The 17,595-nt window shown below is 36.1% G+C and overlaps 1 protein-coding gene across 3 annotated transcripts in view; it reads right to left on the minus strand.

The window, feature by feature from the left end:
• The window catches only part of LOC112150373 (lisH domain-containing protein ARMC9), a 27,913-nt gene continuing 10,318 nt past the window's right edge, over positions 1-17,595 (minus strand). For 2 of the 3 annotated variants that reach the window (XM_024278624.2, XM_024278623.2), the window contains 13 exons: positions 15,586-15,676; positions 15,064-15,187; positions 14,711-14,850; positions 14,093-14,169; positions 13,725-13,799; positions 13,506-13,596; positions 13,376-13,428; positions 11,267-11,365; positions 10,876-10,991; positions 10,519-10,673; positions 9,047-9,140; positions 6,293-6,459; positions 1-2,039 (listed from right to left, as the gene is read on the minus strand). In XM_024278624.2, coding sequence (XP_024134392.1) covers positions 2,029-2,039; positions 6,293-6,459; positions 9,047-9,140; positions 10,519-10,673; positions 10,876-10,991; positions 11,267-11,365; positions 13,376-13,428; positions 13,506-13,596; positions 13,725-13,799; positions 14,093-14,169; positions 14,711-14,850; positions 15,064-15,187; positions 15,586-15,676 — 1,293 coding nt within the window. In that variant the 3' untranslated portion in view covers positions 1-2,028. Of the gene's footprint in view, positions 2,040-6,292; positions 6,460-8,380; positions 8,657-9,046; positions 9,141-10,518; positions 10,674-10,875; positions 10,992-11,266; positions 11,366-13,375; positions 13,429-13,505; positions 13,597-13,724; positions 13,800-14,092; positions 14,170-14,710; positions 14,851-15,063; positions 15,188-15,585; positions 15,677-17,595 lie in introns of those variants that run through there. The other variant, XM_024278625.2, reaches the window with a different exon arrangement.

Below are 17,595 nucleotides of genomic sequence, written 5' to 3' on the forward strand. Positions count from 1 at the left end.
TTTAAGTGTACAGCAAATATCACGTTTATTTAAAAGACACTCGAAAAGCATCATGTATCAAAATGTTACAGTTAAAATCCGTTACAACAGAAATGCAAATCACCACATCAGGAAACAGTGCAACTACACAATACAAAAAGCTATTTTCTTTTACTTACAATATCTCTTAGTTTTTTTTTCCTTTTGTGGTGAAACCAAGACCAAATTTAGGTGCTGGAAATTGGGGACAAAAGAGCCCCAGAAATGATGGACCTAAAAAATCCATAATAAACTAAAGAAATCAAAGAAAACAAAACAAAAAATATTGTAAGAATTGGACGGAGACATCAAAAAGAAAAAGAAAAAAAACAGAATCATCCTCAATAGGCACAATCCCAGCTTGTGCCTGTTCAGTAAATGTAGTGGGAAGTGTCAGGAAGAGCAATCAACATAATGAACTGATATGATGATAGCATGGTTTTCTATTCATTTAAAGGGCTAATATTCTACCTGCACCCCCATAGTGGGGCTGGGTAAATTTGACCGGCGACTATTGATCATCGATTTGGAGTTTAGCCTTCCTTCCCTACTCACTATATAGTGCCCTGGATTTTAAAAGCAATTCGGACACCATGCTTACTACTTTTGTTTGTTGTTCTAAATGCCAGACATGACTTCCCCAATTTCATGAAGTGAAGTTCGAATCAATACGAATATTTCACAACATGTATTTGTGACTCCACTGAGTTCTGATGATGAAAATGTGAATAGTTTGTTAAAGAAATTCCATTTAAACTGGATTTTTTGCTAAATTGGTCGACCACAATGAGCTTGGGTCTCTATTCACTAATGTAGCATCGATGCATGTTAGATTTTCACAGAGACTTCTGGGAAATTTCTAGTGGATTCAGTTTTGGAATTGTAAATTTTGAACAGCACTACAAAATGGCGAACACACTATATAGTGAGAAGGGGAGGAACTCAGACAAAGACTACAATTCCAAATATTTGCGAAAAACCAATGTGCACCAATGCTCACCACATTTGCAAATATAGACCACAATGCATTGCGGTCAAAAAAAATTTGCAAAAAAAATTTTCGCCAAACAAACTACCCACATTTTCCTCATTAGAACACAGTAAAGTCATAAATAGATGTTGTGAAATGTTCATATTGATTAGATTTTCAATTTGTGAAATTGGTGATGTTATTTCCGCCATTTAGAAAAAAAAATAGTGAGCACGGTGTCCAAACTGCTTTTAAAAATTTAGTCCTATTTAGTCTTGCACTATATAGTTTTTTAATAGTTAGGAGGAAATATAGATATAGCCACTATTTTCCCAAAACTCTCCATTTGGAGGGCTAAATGTAGGGGTAGGGGAAGAATTTGGATTCAGCCAGACAAAAAAGATAAAAAAAAAAAAGAAAATGTAACACTTTTTCTTGGAGGTTAGGGATAAAAATGTGACTTGATTTTGTGAAAATGTCATTTAATCTAAACTATTCTCCAACATGTCTGTACAATACAAAACGTCATATATTTTTAAATTAAACCAAATAATCACAGAATAGCAGATCTGCACATTCATATATTTTTAGCAAAATTATAGAAAAGACAAAAATCTTCAAGTCAAACTTCTTTTTTATGGCAATAAATTACATATCATTCCTTCAATTCAGCTGTAACACAAATTTTATTTTGTTGGACATACATTTAGTGATATTTTAGTGTTTTGTCTGCCACCTTATGAGAGACGCTTTGAAAATGTAAATGCTCGGAGGTGCACGGGTCTGCCTGACTGGGGGTGGTGATTATTGCCTGCCTTCCTATTATGTTACAAAGTAGACTGTGCTGAGGCCAAAGAGGGAAAAATGCAGACCTACAATCCTACACATTGTTCCACCCAGTCCTCATCCTCCCCTTGCTGCCCACTGCTGATCATTAACAATCTGCAGGCCTGACCCTGATCATAACCTGGGGGGATGATGTTACAGGAAGCCCGGTGATCCTGGGGAGATAATGCAACTCCATGGTGACAGCTCCCTCTTCATCTCCTGTCTGAAGATGGAGAGAGTAGAGGTGAAGAACAGAGCAGGGTTGGAAACAAATTGAATTCAGTGAGAGCATCTTAAATCTGATTGTTACTATTTATAACATAAATAAATCAGGACGGACTTATTTAAAAACCTGTTAATGATTTGTTTTTAATGCAACAGTCACTAAGAGCATGGAGAATAGAGATAAGAAATCCTGCCTCACATCCTTTTGCCTTCTCTGGTTGCTTGCCAACACAAGAGGAACCTGTCATCACGTTTCCAAAACCTGCCTGACCTGTATTGACTACAGTTCACTCTTTTCCGTCCCAGCATCATGGAGATATGACAGGTCCCCTCCTTGTTTGCCCAGGCTGTGTGGGTGGCCGTCTCACTCTCTCCTTAAAACGTGGAGCGTGTTTGTTCGTCAAAGCTTGTCTGTATATATATCAAAGGCGTTCCTGAAGCCAATATTTTCTCGCTGTGTTGTCACATTGTAAACCTAAATAATAAAAAGCTAAAGTGCTTGTCGTAACACACAAAGCTGGGCTTTGATTCCAGTGAGTGAGCCACGAGAGTTTTTTTAAACAGTGTGGCAAAAAAGTGTCATTCACTGATCCTGCAAGTTGTTCCACTTAAAAAGAGGAGAGATACACCTCAACTGTAAGAGAATGCATAAAAACAGAATTCAGGAATTCATTTTGCATAATAGTGGAGAAAATAATCATTTAGACTAGACAAACAAGAGTGTCTCTCAGAGACCGTTTACTCTTTCTTTGAAGACCCACTCCAATTAAAATCGGGTTTTTGTTGTTTTTGACATGTTTTTGTAGCATTTTTCTCATGATTATCAAAAAAAATTAAGATTAAAACGGGATTTTTGAGTATTTACTCATTTAAATCGTTGTGAATCAGAAGCAGATGAAAAAACGCTTGAAAAAGCTTGTAGTTGTTGAGTAAAATCTGCAATCTGTGGGCTACAAGCTCCTTGCTCTGCTCCATTCCGATTCATCCACTTCTAGACACATAGATCCAAGTACTTCTTCGTTTTCCTCAATTGATCTGGATCATATTGTATGACTGGATAGCTCTGGCATTAACTGCCATTTTTGTTGCACCACTAATACTAGCTTGGAGTTGTGAGGGGCTGTAAGCTACCAAGAGGGGGTAAACAAATGAAGACAGGCATACTCTGTTCCAACAGTCTAGCCCACAACTCAGCAGGGAATTTATGATGAACTACTACCATTCTGCAGAAATGACACAGCTTTTAAAATTTTGGCTAAAAATAACATAAATATAATAAAAAAACACTAAATAGATTAAAATATTGGAGTGAGACTTTAAGAAACTCTTCTACCGTCTATTTATTGCCTATATCAATGATTGCTCCTGTCTGAACTGGTCATTTGTATAAATAAAAAAACACCTGTCCACACCCTTAAACAATCAGACTGCAACTTCTCTACCAAGAGCAAGACCAAAGAGCTGTCTGAGGACACCAGGCGCAAGATAGTTTACATGAACAAGACTGGGATGAACCAATCTACTATAAGCCAAAACATTTTCTTTTCCAACCCCTCATATATGGAGGTATGGTTCGGCCTCCCTAAGTGTCACTTTTTGAAGTTTTGGGTGTCCCCAACCCATTTTAATTTGATGTGATGGCTGTTCCCATTAAATCAGGGTTCCCCAACCTTTGGGCTGTGAACTGGTACCGGTCCAAGGGCAGCTTTCGCTCATCCGGGTCGTGGGGGCAGCTCCAATCTGCCTGTCAATCTCAGATTTTTTTTCACCGTTTTACCCAAAAAAAAATAATAATAGTTCAAGCAATGTGACATCCTGGATTATTTTTTTTCCCATTCTGTCTCTCACAGTGGAATTGTATATGTGATGAACATTCAGACCTCTCTCATCTAATACTGTTTTCCTCCACAGTAAATATCAGACACTGGGCAGACCTCACAGTGACAGTAGTCGTGAAGTTTAGCATGACCACTAACTGCTATAACAAGCTTTTGGAAAGTGCAGCAGGCGGGGGAGCAGGAAGATATCACGAAATGCGGTTAAGATGCATGACAGCATGGCCTAATGCAATTATCAAGCTAAAAGCCTCAGATATGTTCTGCACTGACAAGTTCCGCTTGACATGAAAGCTAATGAGCTGATCTCAGAATTTGACCTTTGTTTCCTTAGAAAAAATATTTAAAAAGGCATGCAGGAGTAAAACATTGACAGGTTCTCAAGACTAGAAGAAAACATAAAAACCTCACACAATTGTTAGTTTTATTCCTTCTGTCTGTCCTATGCTGCCAATTTTACTTTATTTTGGATTTGAACAAACAGTAATCAGTCAAATCTAAATTTAATTTGGACCATTTTTTTTTGTTTTAACCATCTCTGTTCTGTTGAAACAAGGAAAATGGGACACACCCTGACCTTAAGTAATTTTTATTACAAAATAAAATTTGGTGTTCAAAAAAATAGCTCATAAAATGAGGCAGAAATCTTATAAAAGAAAGGAATACAATACCCCCCCGACCATCACAGATTAACCAATCTTCTGGTAAGCACATGATTGCTCAATCCTTTAACCTGTGATTTTTGAAAGTGGTATGGTCCTATGATTGTAGAAGCACAGCAGACTCACACCAGGAAGTGGTGGTTTTGAGGTGCCCTTGAGTGATCATTAGCTACCACTGTAAACGTTTGGTAAAAGCACCGGACGGAAGAGCCTGAGGTTATCACTAACAAAATGCAGTTAAGATGCATAAACTGATGCTATCGTCGTGCTAAAAGCACCAGATATTTTCTGCAGTGACTCAATGTCTTTGTGTATAATATGGAAGCTTAGAAAACAAATCAAATTTTTACATTAGTTTGTTTAGCAAAATCCACAATTTAGAAAAACTAATCTTCCAGATTTTCTTTTTTCATCACAATATGTATTTTATTTATTTATATAGGAATTTTTAAAATCAAAAATGTCTTTTTTTAATTTTTTTAAAACGATTTAAATAAACTGTTTATGTGTAGCTGATAATTGATACGTTTCACCTACATTTACAGTTAATGACCCGCCACCTGGGAAACCCCTGCAGGTGTGCTGACACGGTTATCCTAAACTTTTATAGCAGTCCAGGTTTTTGTTTGTTATTGTTTGGAAAAAGATCCCAGAAAACGCACAGAAACTGGAGAGGATGTGTCAACTTACAGCTAATGACATATTTGTCACGTAGGCTGCATTGTAGAGGTATCGGATCGTCTTTACACAAAGAAGAAGCAAATGTAATAATATGTTTGGCAAATCTGAAAATGTGGATGAGATGGCAAACTGAATGCTTTTGGGCAGACTGGAGGGAGATTAGCACTCAGTAGTACACTGTACTCTGTACCTGCCAAATAAGAACAGTACATCATGTTCAAGTGCGTTGATAAATACAAGTCTGACAACTTTTAATTGTTATTTTTTTCGCATTTCATAAAAAGTTCAAATCTCATAGCTATGGTTATAATATTATTGTTATTATTAGTGTTTTGGGCATCTGGGATCTGTTCGTTTAGGGAGGGGTACTGTCAGGATTCTATGCTTGGGTTTTTGTGGTGCTTTTGTCATGTTCTGTTGTCCCTGTCAGTCTCACCACCACTTCCTGACAATGTAATATAGTTGTAAGATCCATTTTAAGCTGCGCACACATCGGGCATGTGATGGGCGATCAAGAACACACTAAACGGTTTCTTAAACACGCTTTTAGCATACGGTGTTCATACTGGACTGTTGCTACCTGATTCTAGCGTATGTACTCACTGTTGGAAGAGTCAAAATGGTGGATATTTCACAAATCTTGCTCCAGGCGTTATTTTAACAGCTCTCTTAAGACTTGGTGGACATAAAGCGCGAAAAACCTTTGTGCTATCCAAGGCATGTTTACATTAAAAGTGGGGTCATCTGGGCCCCACAAGACAGTGCGCTGATTTTTTTTTTCCAATGATTTTTTATCTTCACTGATGTCAGTGGCAGACATAAGATCCTGTCCTCCTTTGTCCATCCTTGTCATGGGAGGGATCACACATCAATATTAGGCTTCATACCAATTGGTACATATGTGTTTCGAAAGAAAATAACTCAATTATCTAAAAACCAAAAGTATTATTAAAACTAGATATTTCCTACAAATGCAAAATCTGGCTTTATGGCAAAAAGGTGGATTAGTCCAGTGAGAGACATGATTGGTCAGTTTTGGTTTCTTACCCTAAATACCCCCCCTCCACCTTTACCTGCAAAGCTGGCAGAGCTGGGTCTGCTGCTCTGCTGTGGTTCTGATTGTGAAAACTTGGGTTGCAAGGCCAGACGGCGATCTTGTTGAGCGCTGCCGGGGCTGAGAAGGGTGTCAGGTGTACGTGGAATTTTGGGCTTGCTTGCAAACGCAGTCATGAAACCACCACTGATGACAAATGGAACAAGAAAAAGAAAGGAATGCAGATTAATTGCACATGCCTCGAGACATTTGAAAGATTATATTCTTTGATTGGTAATTCTTTCTATAATTTGGTTTCTTTTTGAAAAAGGTCTGTTAACAATGACTCATAGTTTCTGTGGTTCAGAAAGTAAAACATCTTAATTTCAGATGCTTTCTACATTTTCGATCTAGAACTTTTCATTGAATTGGTAAACACTGGTTTAAACTCAAAGAAATGTATGTGATCTATGTTAAAAAAAAACACTAGACTTGAAAAATAAAGTCAATACATCACTTATTTTTTAATTTTACTTTAGACATTAAATAGCATTGCCGGTTAAGCCGAGAGGTCATAGTGGGAATTTTTCAAGAGAAATTCTACACCAAACAGTCTCTGAAGTTATTCATATTTCAGATAGCAACAGATTTAGTCAGCTAAAGAATTACCCGACTTGAGCAAGCTCTTCTGTTCTGCAACACTGCGGCTAAGAATAGCGTTAAATGATTTAATTTTTCATAGATTTATCAGCAAAAATGATGTGCAGAAAGCCAGCTGCACTCACGGCTCCTCCCCCACCATTAGACAGTATCCGTTTCAGTCGATGGCCTTATTTCCTGGAGATAACCCCCTGATGGTCACAGAATCTATATAGACATAGTAGTATGACACTTTTCAAACTCAGCAATGCATGCATTTAATTTGTCTATGTAAATGGATTTGAATTTATAGCTACAGCCAAGGGTCAGACTTTATTTGAATGCATCCAAGATAAATATTATAAAACTTTAGTACAAATGAAGGCCTTGAAATCCTATTTACAACACTTTACTGTACTTTTTTTTTTAATTTAATGAAAACAAATTATTTTAATGCTAAAAAATTTAATTTTATTGGTTGATTATGCAACATTCATACCAAAAAAGTATTTTATTCTGTGATCCTACCAAAAACCGAGCATACAAAACAGCACACCTCACCAAGAATTAGCAAAAAGATTTGTAACATTTTGTGTCAAACTGTGCTTCAAAGTGAAGTACATTTTTTTCTGTCCTAGTTTGTTCTTTTTTTTTAGATCAACCTGATTGTTGCTTCTGTTTCTTTTTTTAATCCAGATGAGTTTAAAAATAAGTTTTTTTTGTTAAACAAAAAACGAATAATGTTCACACAACATGCTTTTTCCATATATCATCTCTCGCCTCTGTTATCCAGACCAATATGAAAAGTAACTGTTCAGCAAAGTCCGGGTTGGACGTGTTTTACACTCCAGACGAAGAGCCAGACGCATCGCTCGGACAGGTTCCTGGGACTCATTACAGGCAGGATTTGGGAGTCAAGTTCCTCCAGGATTTAAAGGAGGGGGAAAAAAAGCATGGGAGGACAGATTGAATGAGTCTCTTTGTGATCACTCCTTGTTCAAACACATGTCACAGTCTCACAGAAAAACTCTGCGCTGCTGAGTCACCCAGAGGAGTCCGACAACATTCTCGATTCACAGACATCCAAGAAAAATGTGCGGGAAAAAGTCGAATCCAAGAACAGATCTTAGCTCATAAAAAATAATATTTTCTAATCACAGTAGCATTATGCAATTATTCATCTGTATTTTAATTATTCTTCTTTTATTTGTTTCAATATTATTTACAAATCATGAAACGGCAGTATAACTTATTTCATTTAAAGTATTTAACTTGCATTCCTCCTGTCGTTTTGTAATGTTCTCTTCTAGCAAACAAATTGATCTAGCTGCTGCTATTTTCCCACGTCCGTTTATTTGTAAAGAGAGTTTGCCTAATCAGATTAGACAAACCACTTCCAGACTATCTACGTAGCTTCTACTATGGGGATTAAATCTTCTTACCGGTGACGCTTTCATAAAGTGTACCATGAAAAGTAAATGCAAACGCATCACTGCTGAATCACGTATTTATTAATACATATATTAACACCCAAACCCCCCCAATGTGGATTTTTGGTATAAAAACTAAAATGATCTTGTTGGTAAACGAAAAAAATATTTAGCAAGTAAGTTCTAGTGTAGAAAACATTCAAAGTGAACAAATATGAAGTTCTTTGAGAGCTCTCAGCTGACCAGAAGACGATGCTCAACATCTTCTAAGACTGTCTCTGTCTTCTGATGCCATGTTTTGCTCCCAAGGATTTTTCTAGTGTTGACTCACTCACCTGTGTGAGTTAAGGAAAAGCTGTCATGAGAAGATCGTTTCATTAAAAGTTGTTCTGGTATCAGCATTTGGTGGACGCTCAATAGTGGACTTTCCTGCTGGTGAATGCTGACTTGTACATTTGCAGCTCCTAAGTGCTCCCTCATCAAATTTTAAGCATGCTCTCATTTCCTTAATGCATTCTAAGTACAAGCTATTTTTTTTTAATTAAATAGAATTAGAAATGCATTTATATCAAATAAATTAACTAATGGGAATTGCTGACATGGCAACATCCTTTTATTAGATGAGTTTAAACTTTACAGTTGTTCTCTTTTTAGAATTTTTACCCTGCTTTGACAAGTCGTGAAATTAAAGACGTATATGTTTGTGTCTGTTTATGTCACTTTACCTGCCGTGTCCATTGTGTTCTGCATGGGAATATTCTTTCACGGCTCTGTGTTTGTGCCTCCCATCTAGATCTGGGTCTTGAAAGAACTCAGAATCTGTGTAAAAGTGTGAGAGAGAATAAATACAAATATTATAATTTCATTTACAATATATGTCCTTCAACCCTTTAACACCTGAGGCGTCACATGACGCTTTAACACAGAATATTTTACATAATATAACCTTTCAACCATTAACATGATCAATGTAACTCCAGCAGATTCTGAAGGACAAAAGCGATAATTTTAAGTTTAGCTAATATTGGCTAATTTAGGCGTTTTCCCATTTTTTTATACAATTCTGAAGTTAAGCTAATATTTCAACTACATGCTAGCTGTTGTAGCTTATTTAAGCAGAGATTTTTTTTTTTTAGACTATTTTGAAGCTTAGCTAGCATTTTGATGAATTCAGGATTTTTCATTTTTTTAGGCTAATTTGGAGTTTAGCAAATATTTTAGCTACATGCTAGCTGTTTTAGCTAAATTAAGCAGAGTTTTTTCACACTATTTTGGAGCTTAGCTAGCTATTTTTAATTAATTCAGGATTTTTTATTTTTTAGGCTAATTTGGAGTTTAGCATAATTTTAGCACATGCTATCTATTTTGGACAATTTGGTTTTTTTTCCCGTTTTTTCGGCAATTTTGGGGTTTAGCTAATATTTCAGAAAGCTATCAGCTTCAGCATTTTATAGCTATTAGCTTCAGTGATTTCAGCTATTAACTTTAGCGTCTTCAGCTTCAGTGTTTTTTAGCTATACATTTCAGCATCTTCAGCTATCAGCACTAGCATCTTCAATGGCCACATTTAGCTTACAGCATTTACACTAGCATTATCACAGGTAATGTTATATATCTAGTTTAAATTGAGATAAAAAAAAAACAACACATCATGTGTCCATTTCGTACATAAATTGAGGTGTTCTCAAAGGGTTCACATACTTTTGAACTACTGCAACTGCAGGTCAGAAGTCATTTTTTTTTGTTGTACAATTTGCTGACTTTTAATAATTTATGTGTTTTAAGTTTTGTTAGTTTTAGCTACATCTGTTGCTAGCATGTACAGTTGCTATACTGTATTTTCCAAGTCCAAAAGTGGACTAGGTTTCATGCTGACGCTGAACAACTTTAAAAAAAACCCAAAACACTATAGAACAAATAAAGAGAAGTAGCCGTGAAAGCAGTACTGAATGGTGTTTTTGACCTCGCCTCCCTTTTCTCCATTCCCATTAGTTCCTTGACGTCACGACAAGCTTTGCTATGACAACAGCAAACCATCATGGTGGTATCAGGTGACTGTGACTGAAAGTTGATTGTGACCCTGCTAGACTGCCAACATGATGTGTTGATCACCAGAGACTAGTTTCAAACACTGCAAAATGGCTCTTTCCAAGAATACACATTAGATGACCTGAATCCAATATCTAAAGCTTCCCACCTATGCTGTGACGTAAGGAGTTGTCAGTGCTTGGGCGACTGCCAGAGCGAGTTGGAGGCCGGGAGTTGTACTGGGAAGGAGGAAGGCTCCTCTCCTCGCTCTTCTGGGGGAATTCCGGGATAAAGTCAGGTCCTTGACTGGCGGCTCTAAAGTCACTAAGCATTTACGAAAAAACAAACAGTAGTGTTATTTACAGACTGAACTGAACCCGTTACTTCCTGCTTAACAAAGTAAACGTATCTTCTTTGCAGTTCTTCACAGTTCTGTCATATCCTCACCTTTAAAAAAATTATTTTTTCCTTTCATTGTATGTCTGCACTCATGCTTTTGTGATACACCTTTGTGTGTTTAACTCACCTTGTGGTTAGATTACGGTGAGAACTTGGGGTCACAGGACGCTGAAGAGGCCCATCAACATGAGGCTGTGGTAAGGGGGTAGATCTCCTTTTCGCTTTTGCCATGTTAGTCATAATCTGCCACGCACACAAGAAGAGCAAGTATAGGTGGAACAACCAGGAACTTTATTTCCAGCTAGTCAGCAGTAAGTAGGGCACATATTAGAATAAGTAAACAAACAGGTTTTTGGAAACCATGATAGTAATATGACTTAGAGAGGGGGGATCAATGTACTTTATGTGCACAATGAAATAGCTTTTAAAAGACGATTTTTGGTCCTAAATTAGACCAAAAGAAATATATGTGCCATTCCCTGTCAACAGGAACCAAAAATGTAATTTTTTTGTCTTACCCCCAGGTACTCAGTGGTCAACAGACTTTCTCCAGACAGTTCCCCATGCTCTGGTTGAAGAACTTCCTCCCTGTTAAGATCTGTCTCCAGTAAATCTTCCTGTGATGAAACACATCAAGAGTTACACAGGTTAGGATAAACACATGGCTTCAAATCAATGGCTACAAGTGATCTATCTTTGGAGATTTTTAAGATTAAACACATGGGATGTGAAAATTAGTGCTACAAACATTAAGTTTGTTGTATTTATATATCTGGAATGGGCTTTTAAACAACATGATATCTCTTAATACATGGACATTTTTTAATGATTCTATCCTTATTTTTGTTTGGTTTTTTTCTCTTCAGGTACAGTTTGACATTGAAATGGCCTACATAGGTTACATTATTTTAGGGTAAATACACTATATTACCAAAATATTGGCTCATCCATCCAAATGATCAGAATCAGGTGTTCTAATCATTTGGCTACAGGTGTATAAAATCAAGCCCTCAGACATGCAGACTGTTTTTGCTAACTTTAGTGAAATAATGTTCCGCTCTCAGGAGCTCAGAGAATTCCAGCGTGGAACTGTCATAGCATGCCACCTGTGCACCAAATCAGTCGTGAAATTTCCTAAATATTCCACAGTCAACTGTCAGTTCTATCATAACAAAATGGAAGAGTTTGGGAACAACAGCCAGTAAATGTTAGGCCACATAAACTGACAGAGAGGGGTCAGCGGAGCCCTGACCTGAACCCCATAGAACACCAACTAGAGAGGAGACCTTCTCCACCAACATCAGTGTGTCACCTGACCAATGCACTTTTGGAAAATATTCTATAAACACACTCCTCAACCTTGTGGACAGCCTTTGAGGAAGAGTTGAAGCTGTAATAGCTGCAAACGGTGGTTGTGTTGGCACTTTAGTTCATACGTGAGTCTAAGACAGCTGAGTGAATAATTTAGGTAAAATAGTGTGTGTGAAAGCATTAAGAAGTTTAAGCATGCTAAAAAACACACAGAATTGAGGACAGAATGAACCTGAAATTCTGTTGATCTGTATCATTCAGAGTGACAGCAGTAATAGAATTTGCATACAGTGGTATGAATTCTTAGAATTCAGATATAAAACTGCCAGTAAACAACCCACACCCAGACACTTGGCATCAAACCAGCATTCCAAACTGATACCACTAATAGGAAATTGTGACACCCATCCACCCCAAAAAGAAAAAAAAACATGCATTTGAGTTGCATGATATGACGGTTCTGGAGAAGAGAAGATGGTATCTTCACATTGACTGCAGTCAAATGAGCCGCCGTTCGCATTTTCTGTGGTCAAATCAGCATCACTGGATTTTTTTGTGTGAGTTTCATACAATACTTAAGGTAGCAGGACTGAGAACGCTGGAAAATCTCCACCAGACTCCACGGAGCTTCTTGATGTGACGACGGAAATGTGAACAGCGGCTCATTTGACTGCAGTTGTAAAGGATTGTAAATCAAAACCTGAGACTCCGGTGCCACGTGTGGCTCTTTGAGCCCTCCGTTGTGGCTCTCTGGTTAAAGTAAAATACTTTTTTTTTTTTAATATAACTGTCAAAACTAAGTAAGTAGTAAAGTAAAAAAAATCAATAAAACTTGATTCAACTCATTTACAAACAGTTGAAGAATATTATGTCTCCAAAGCTTTTTGACAGATTTTTGAGTGTCGGATTTTTTATTTTCAAACAAATTCAAGGATTTTAAGTGTTTGTAAAAAATGTCACTGAATTTGATCTGATTTAGTTCTTTAGATTTGCAAGTTTTTGTTTGAAAATTGAAAATCAAATGATTTGCTGCATCGAGATGATCCTATGTGGCGCAGGATGTCTTTTATTTTGAAAGGAAGTCATGTGAAATCTCTAACAAGTTTTGAAAAAAAAAAGCTAAATTAAAAAAATAGTTTGTTTATAGCTCTCATAATACTAACATTAAAATTAAAAAAAATCAGTGTCTTATTTTCTTGAACAGTGAATAAGACTTTGTGAGAAATTGACCTAAATGGCTCTTTGAGTGTTGAAGGTTGAAGACACTTGGTTTATATGATATTATCTGAAGGTTTTAGGGGTATAAGATGCCTTACGTCATTGTCATCCTCTTCATCTTCATCATCTGACTCTGGCCCCTCTTCCTCATCTAGATAAAAAAAAGGATAAAGCTTTAAAATGCTTACATATGATTCACTTTAGTGAACCGGGGAACCGCCCACCAACCTGAGTTCAGCTGTTTAATGATGAACTCTATTTGTCTGTTGAGGTCCTGGTTCTTCTCTTTGTTGTAGCAGCGAAGAATCTCTTCAACGCTCTGCAATTAAAAGGTAACATAAAAAAAAGACTAAAAATTTGGTTGGATGTAAATATTTTTGTTAAGGGATAAACATAGACGTATAACAGTGGGAGGGACAACATTTGAAGCTGTTTTTGCTATCTCACCATCTCTTTGGCTTCCTGTCGCACGGAGGGAATAGATAAGATGCTGTACAAGGCTCCGTTTACATATGGCCGAATCTGAGGACAACAAAAGCCGTATCAACAAAATCAATCTCCATTGTGGGGGTTTTAGAACAAAAAAAAAGCTTAACACGCACGAATATGAAGGAAATATAATACACACAGCTTAAATGTAATATGGATAACATGGAAACCACAAACAAAAGCTCCTCTCGAAACCAGCAATACCAAGTCTGGGTTTGTGAGGGCTAATAGGTGACACGTGTAATATGTCAAAAAAAGGATCATACATGTTCTTGTTGTAATCTACCCCACATCTGTGTCTATGTTTGAGCATGTGAGCAGATCACCTCGTGGTTCTCATGTCCCAGGAGGTCAGTCAGAACTTTTAGCACAAGTTTAGCGTTTTCGGCGCACTTCTTTTTTCCTGTAAAAAATAACACCATAAACACACATTCAACTTGTCTCTTTAAATCAACAATTAAATAAACGTTCTGGTGTTGAGCAATGACATTCATTTTCTAATATGGTGAATCAGGCCTATAATCCTCCTGAAACACTTTCTGCTTGAGTGTTTCTTAAGTGTTTAAACCACTCCTCTCTTCTTTAGATCTTCTAAACAGCACTAAAATGTATCGTGCTGAGAGGCATTTAGAAAAGCTAATGCCTTGAATTGAATGAAAACCACAATAATATTTTAATAATGAAGCTTGAATCTCTAGTTTGACACAGTTGGCATATTTATACTACTTGAAAAATAAATAAACCAGTTTAACATTTTAGTGCATTTGAAACAAACTTTTAAAATGTTTTCATTACTTTAGGTTATAAGTTCATATGTTTCTCTAATAAGACAAATGTTATGGTTTGTTGATAGTTAAAGAATTGAATTCCTATATATGGATAACAGTTATGGCACAATATTTGAAAATATTTGGGTTTTGTGTTCAATATTTTGACGTGGTTACCTTTTGTCCGCAGACACAAGTTCATAAGCAGGGCGGCAGAGTAGTCCAGGGTGTAGTCACTGAGGCAGTCGGAGTCCTGCAGCTCATCTATAAGCCAGCCAATCAGATCGTCTGCTATCATGACCGTCTGCTGGCTTCTTCTAATGAGAGAAAAAAGGGGAAAAAAACACTATAAAACTCTATTTATCTCAATCCAAAAGGAAAAATAATAATTCTAAAATCTCTTCATTTTAAAAATACAAAAGAAAAGTATCAAACATTGGAAAACATTTTCAGGATTTTTATTGTATGCTTTTATTACAGAAATGGTTGTTCTGTAGAAATAAATGTACCTAAATAAATCTAAACTTTACCGGAGGCTAAGTTTCTGAAGAGACACCAGCACGTTTTCCCTCGTTAGAGAATCTTTTTCCTCCTTCCTTAGAGAATCCATCAGCAGTTTCAGTAAAATGGGAATTTGGGAGAGGTAAACGCGCCCTAAACAAAAAGAAGCATGTTAAAAATATATATATATGTGAAGTTTAGGCATAGTTTTGAACACTTGCAAATCACATTATTCTGAGGAGTTTTACTCTAACTGCATAGATAGAATCAGTGACTTAAGCAGCAGTCACACCCAAAGCTAAATGACATGACGTATTTGAGATACCACCACTTAAAACTTTTGCCCATCAGAATTCTTTTTCTCTTTCCAAACCGCCCAAAGCGGTTACATCCATGCAGCTTTTAAGCATCATTAGTGGCTTCCAACTTCAGTAAAAAGCTATTGAGGTTTGAACTTTTCACAATAATACATTCAGGAAATTATTGAAAATGATTTATTGCAAAAAGAAGTTAAGATGTTTTACCCGATGTAGTGGTGACTAAGAACTTACCCTCTGCAAGGGAAGCAAATGAGTTGATGAGTCGAGCCATGTACTGACGGACAATCTCATTTGGTGATCTCATTAAAAGAAGAGCAGTTTTCTGGAAAACAAAGGGATAGCAAAAAGTTGGAAAAGATTTTTCTTCCTTACATTGACATAACTTTAAAATAGAAAACAAGATGAATAAAAGACAATACATTAAACAACAAGACTAACAAGGGCGGGTAGTTTGCATTCTTAAAAAAGCTGTCACGGTTGAGTAATACTGTATGTGCCAATAGTGAAGTTACCCACATTGCAGATGAATCCTTTATTTGAAGTGCTTTTATTTATTTCATGTACTGTTTTTTATTATTATTATAAGTAACTTTTAAATTGCTTGTTTAGAATATTGTGTTTTTTATTTAAAAAATGCTTTTCTTGAACAGTAAAAAAATAAGTACATATCCTTAATTAAATCAAATCAAACTATTTATACTATAGAGGACTTTTCAAAGTGCTTAAAGACATTTCCAAATTTAAAAACCAAAGAGAAAGACAAGACAAAAAACACATAAAATGCCCCCCCACCCACCACCACAGACACTTTCACACAATATAATAAAGCATTCAGTGAAATGAAAATAAAATAGTGTGATAATGCTAGTATCAATTTTATAAGCTGAATCTGGCTGATGAAGATGCTAGAGCTGTTAGCTGAAAAAGAGTTAGCATATTGCTAAAATATTAGCTAAACTACAAAATAGCCTAAGAAACCCCAGTAAATGCCAAAATAGCCAAAGCATGTAGCAAAAAAAAAAAAAACCTAAACTCCAAAATAGGTAGAAAAAATTCCAGTAGTTGTAAAATCATCCCAAAAAAGCTAGCATGTATCTAAAATGTTAGCTGAACTTCAAAATAGCCAAAAACATGTTAGTAGATGTCTAATTGGCCAAAAAAAAGTTAGCATATTGCTAAAACATTAGCTAAACTACAAAATAGCCTAAGAAACCCCATTAAATGCCAAAATGGCCAAAGCATGTAAAAAAAAAAAAAAAAAAGCTAAACTCCGGCCAAACAATTCCAGTAGTTGTAAAATCGTCCCAATAAAAGCTAGCATGTAGCTAAAATGTTAGCTAAACTTCAAAATAGCCAAAAACATGTTAGTAGATGTCAAATTGGCCAAAAAGCTAGCATGTTGCTAATATATTAGCTAAACTACAAAATAGCCTAAGAAACCCCAGTAAATGCTAAAATAGCCAAAGTCTGTCAAATTGGCCAAAACAACTAGCATGTTTCTAAAATATTTGGTAAATTTGCCTAAAGAAACTGAGCAACTCAGTAGGTGAAGGGGTTGAAGACCAATGGATGTCCAAAAAATCTAATCTAAAATCTAAAGCTAATGTGCATCTTTGAAAAACATGTCACTTAAAAATCATATTTCAATTCATAAATTTAATATTTGTATTTATTTCTGCAACACTTTCTTTTTTTTGTAAAGCACCTTTAAAATTCAGGTAAAACACACCCCAACAGCAGCCCAAAGCTACTTTTTATCATGTTTTTGCAGTGGTTTAGTCAGGTCTATGTAATCTCCTGTGTCTATAAAAAGAAAATACAAGTAAGAAAATAAAAGACAGATGTGAAATATAGTTTAAGTGTGCAATACATATTTTTATAAGGAATAAAGATGTGTAGTTGTGAAATTAGCTAAAGGAAGAAAAACATTTATTGAAAATGTTTTAAACATGTTCCGAAATGGAGAAAAAGACTTCCGATTACAGTAAAGAATGCCAGAGCAAGGTTCAAAAATGTTTGTGCAATCATGGTAAGAATTTGCAAGCGGAAGAACAAGGAAACTTCATGTGACGTGTCTTTTTGGGACATCTTTCTTTAGAAATAGAGCAAGAATGTTTACTAATTTAAGAAAGCAGTTCTTGTGACATTGAAGAAGAACAAAGAAAAGCTGTAAAAGTTTACAGGCACATGTTGAAAGAAAAACCTGACTGTCACGCTGACAATAGTGTGTATAAAGGCAAG

Source organism: Oryzias melastigma, linkage group LG4 (assembly GCF_002922805.2).
Source record: "Oryzias melastigma strain HK-1 linkage group LG4, ASM292280v2, whole genome shotgun sequence".
In the NCBI taxonomy this organism is placed as follows: domain Eukaryota; kingdom Metazoa; phylum Chordata; class Actinopteri; order Beloniformes; family Adrianichthyidae; genus Oryzias; species Oryzias melastigma.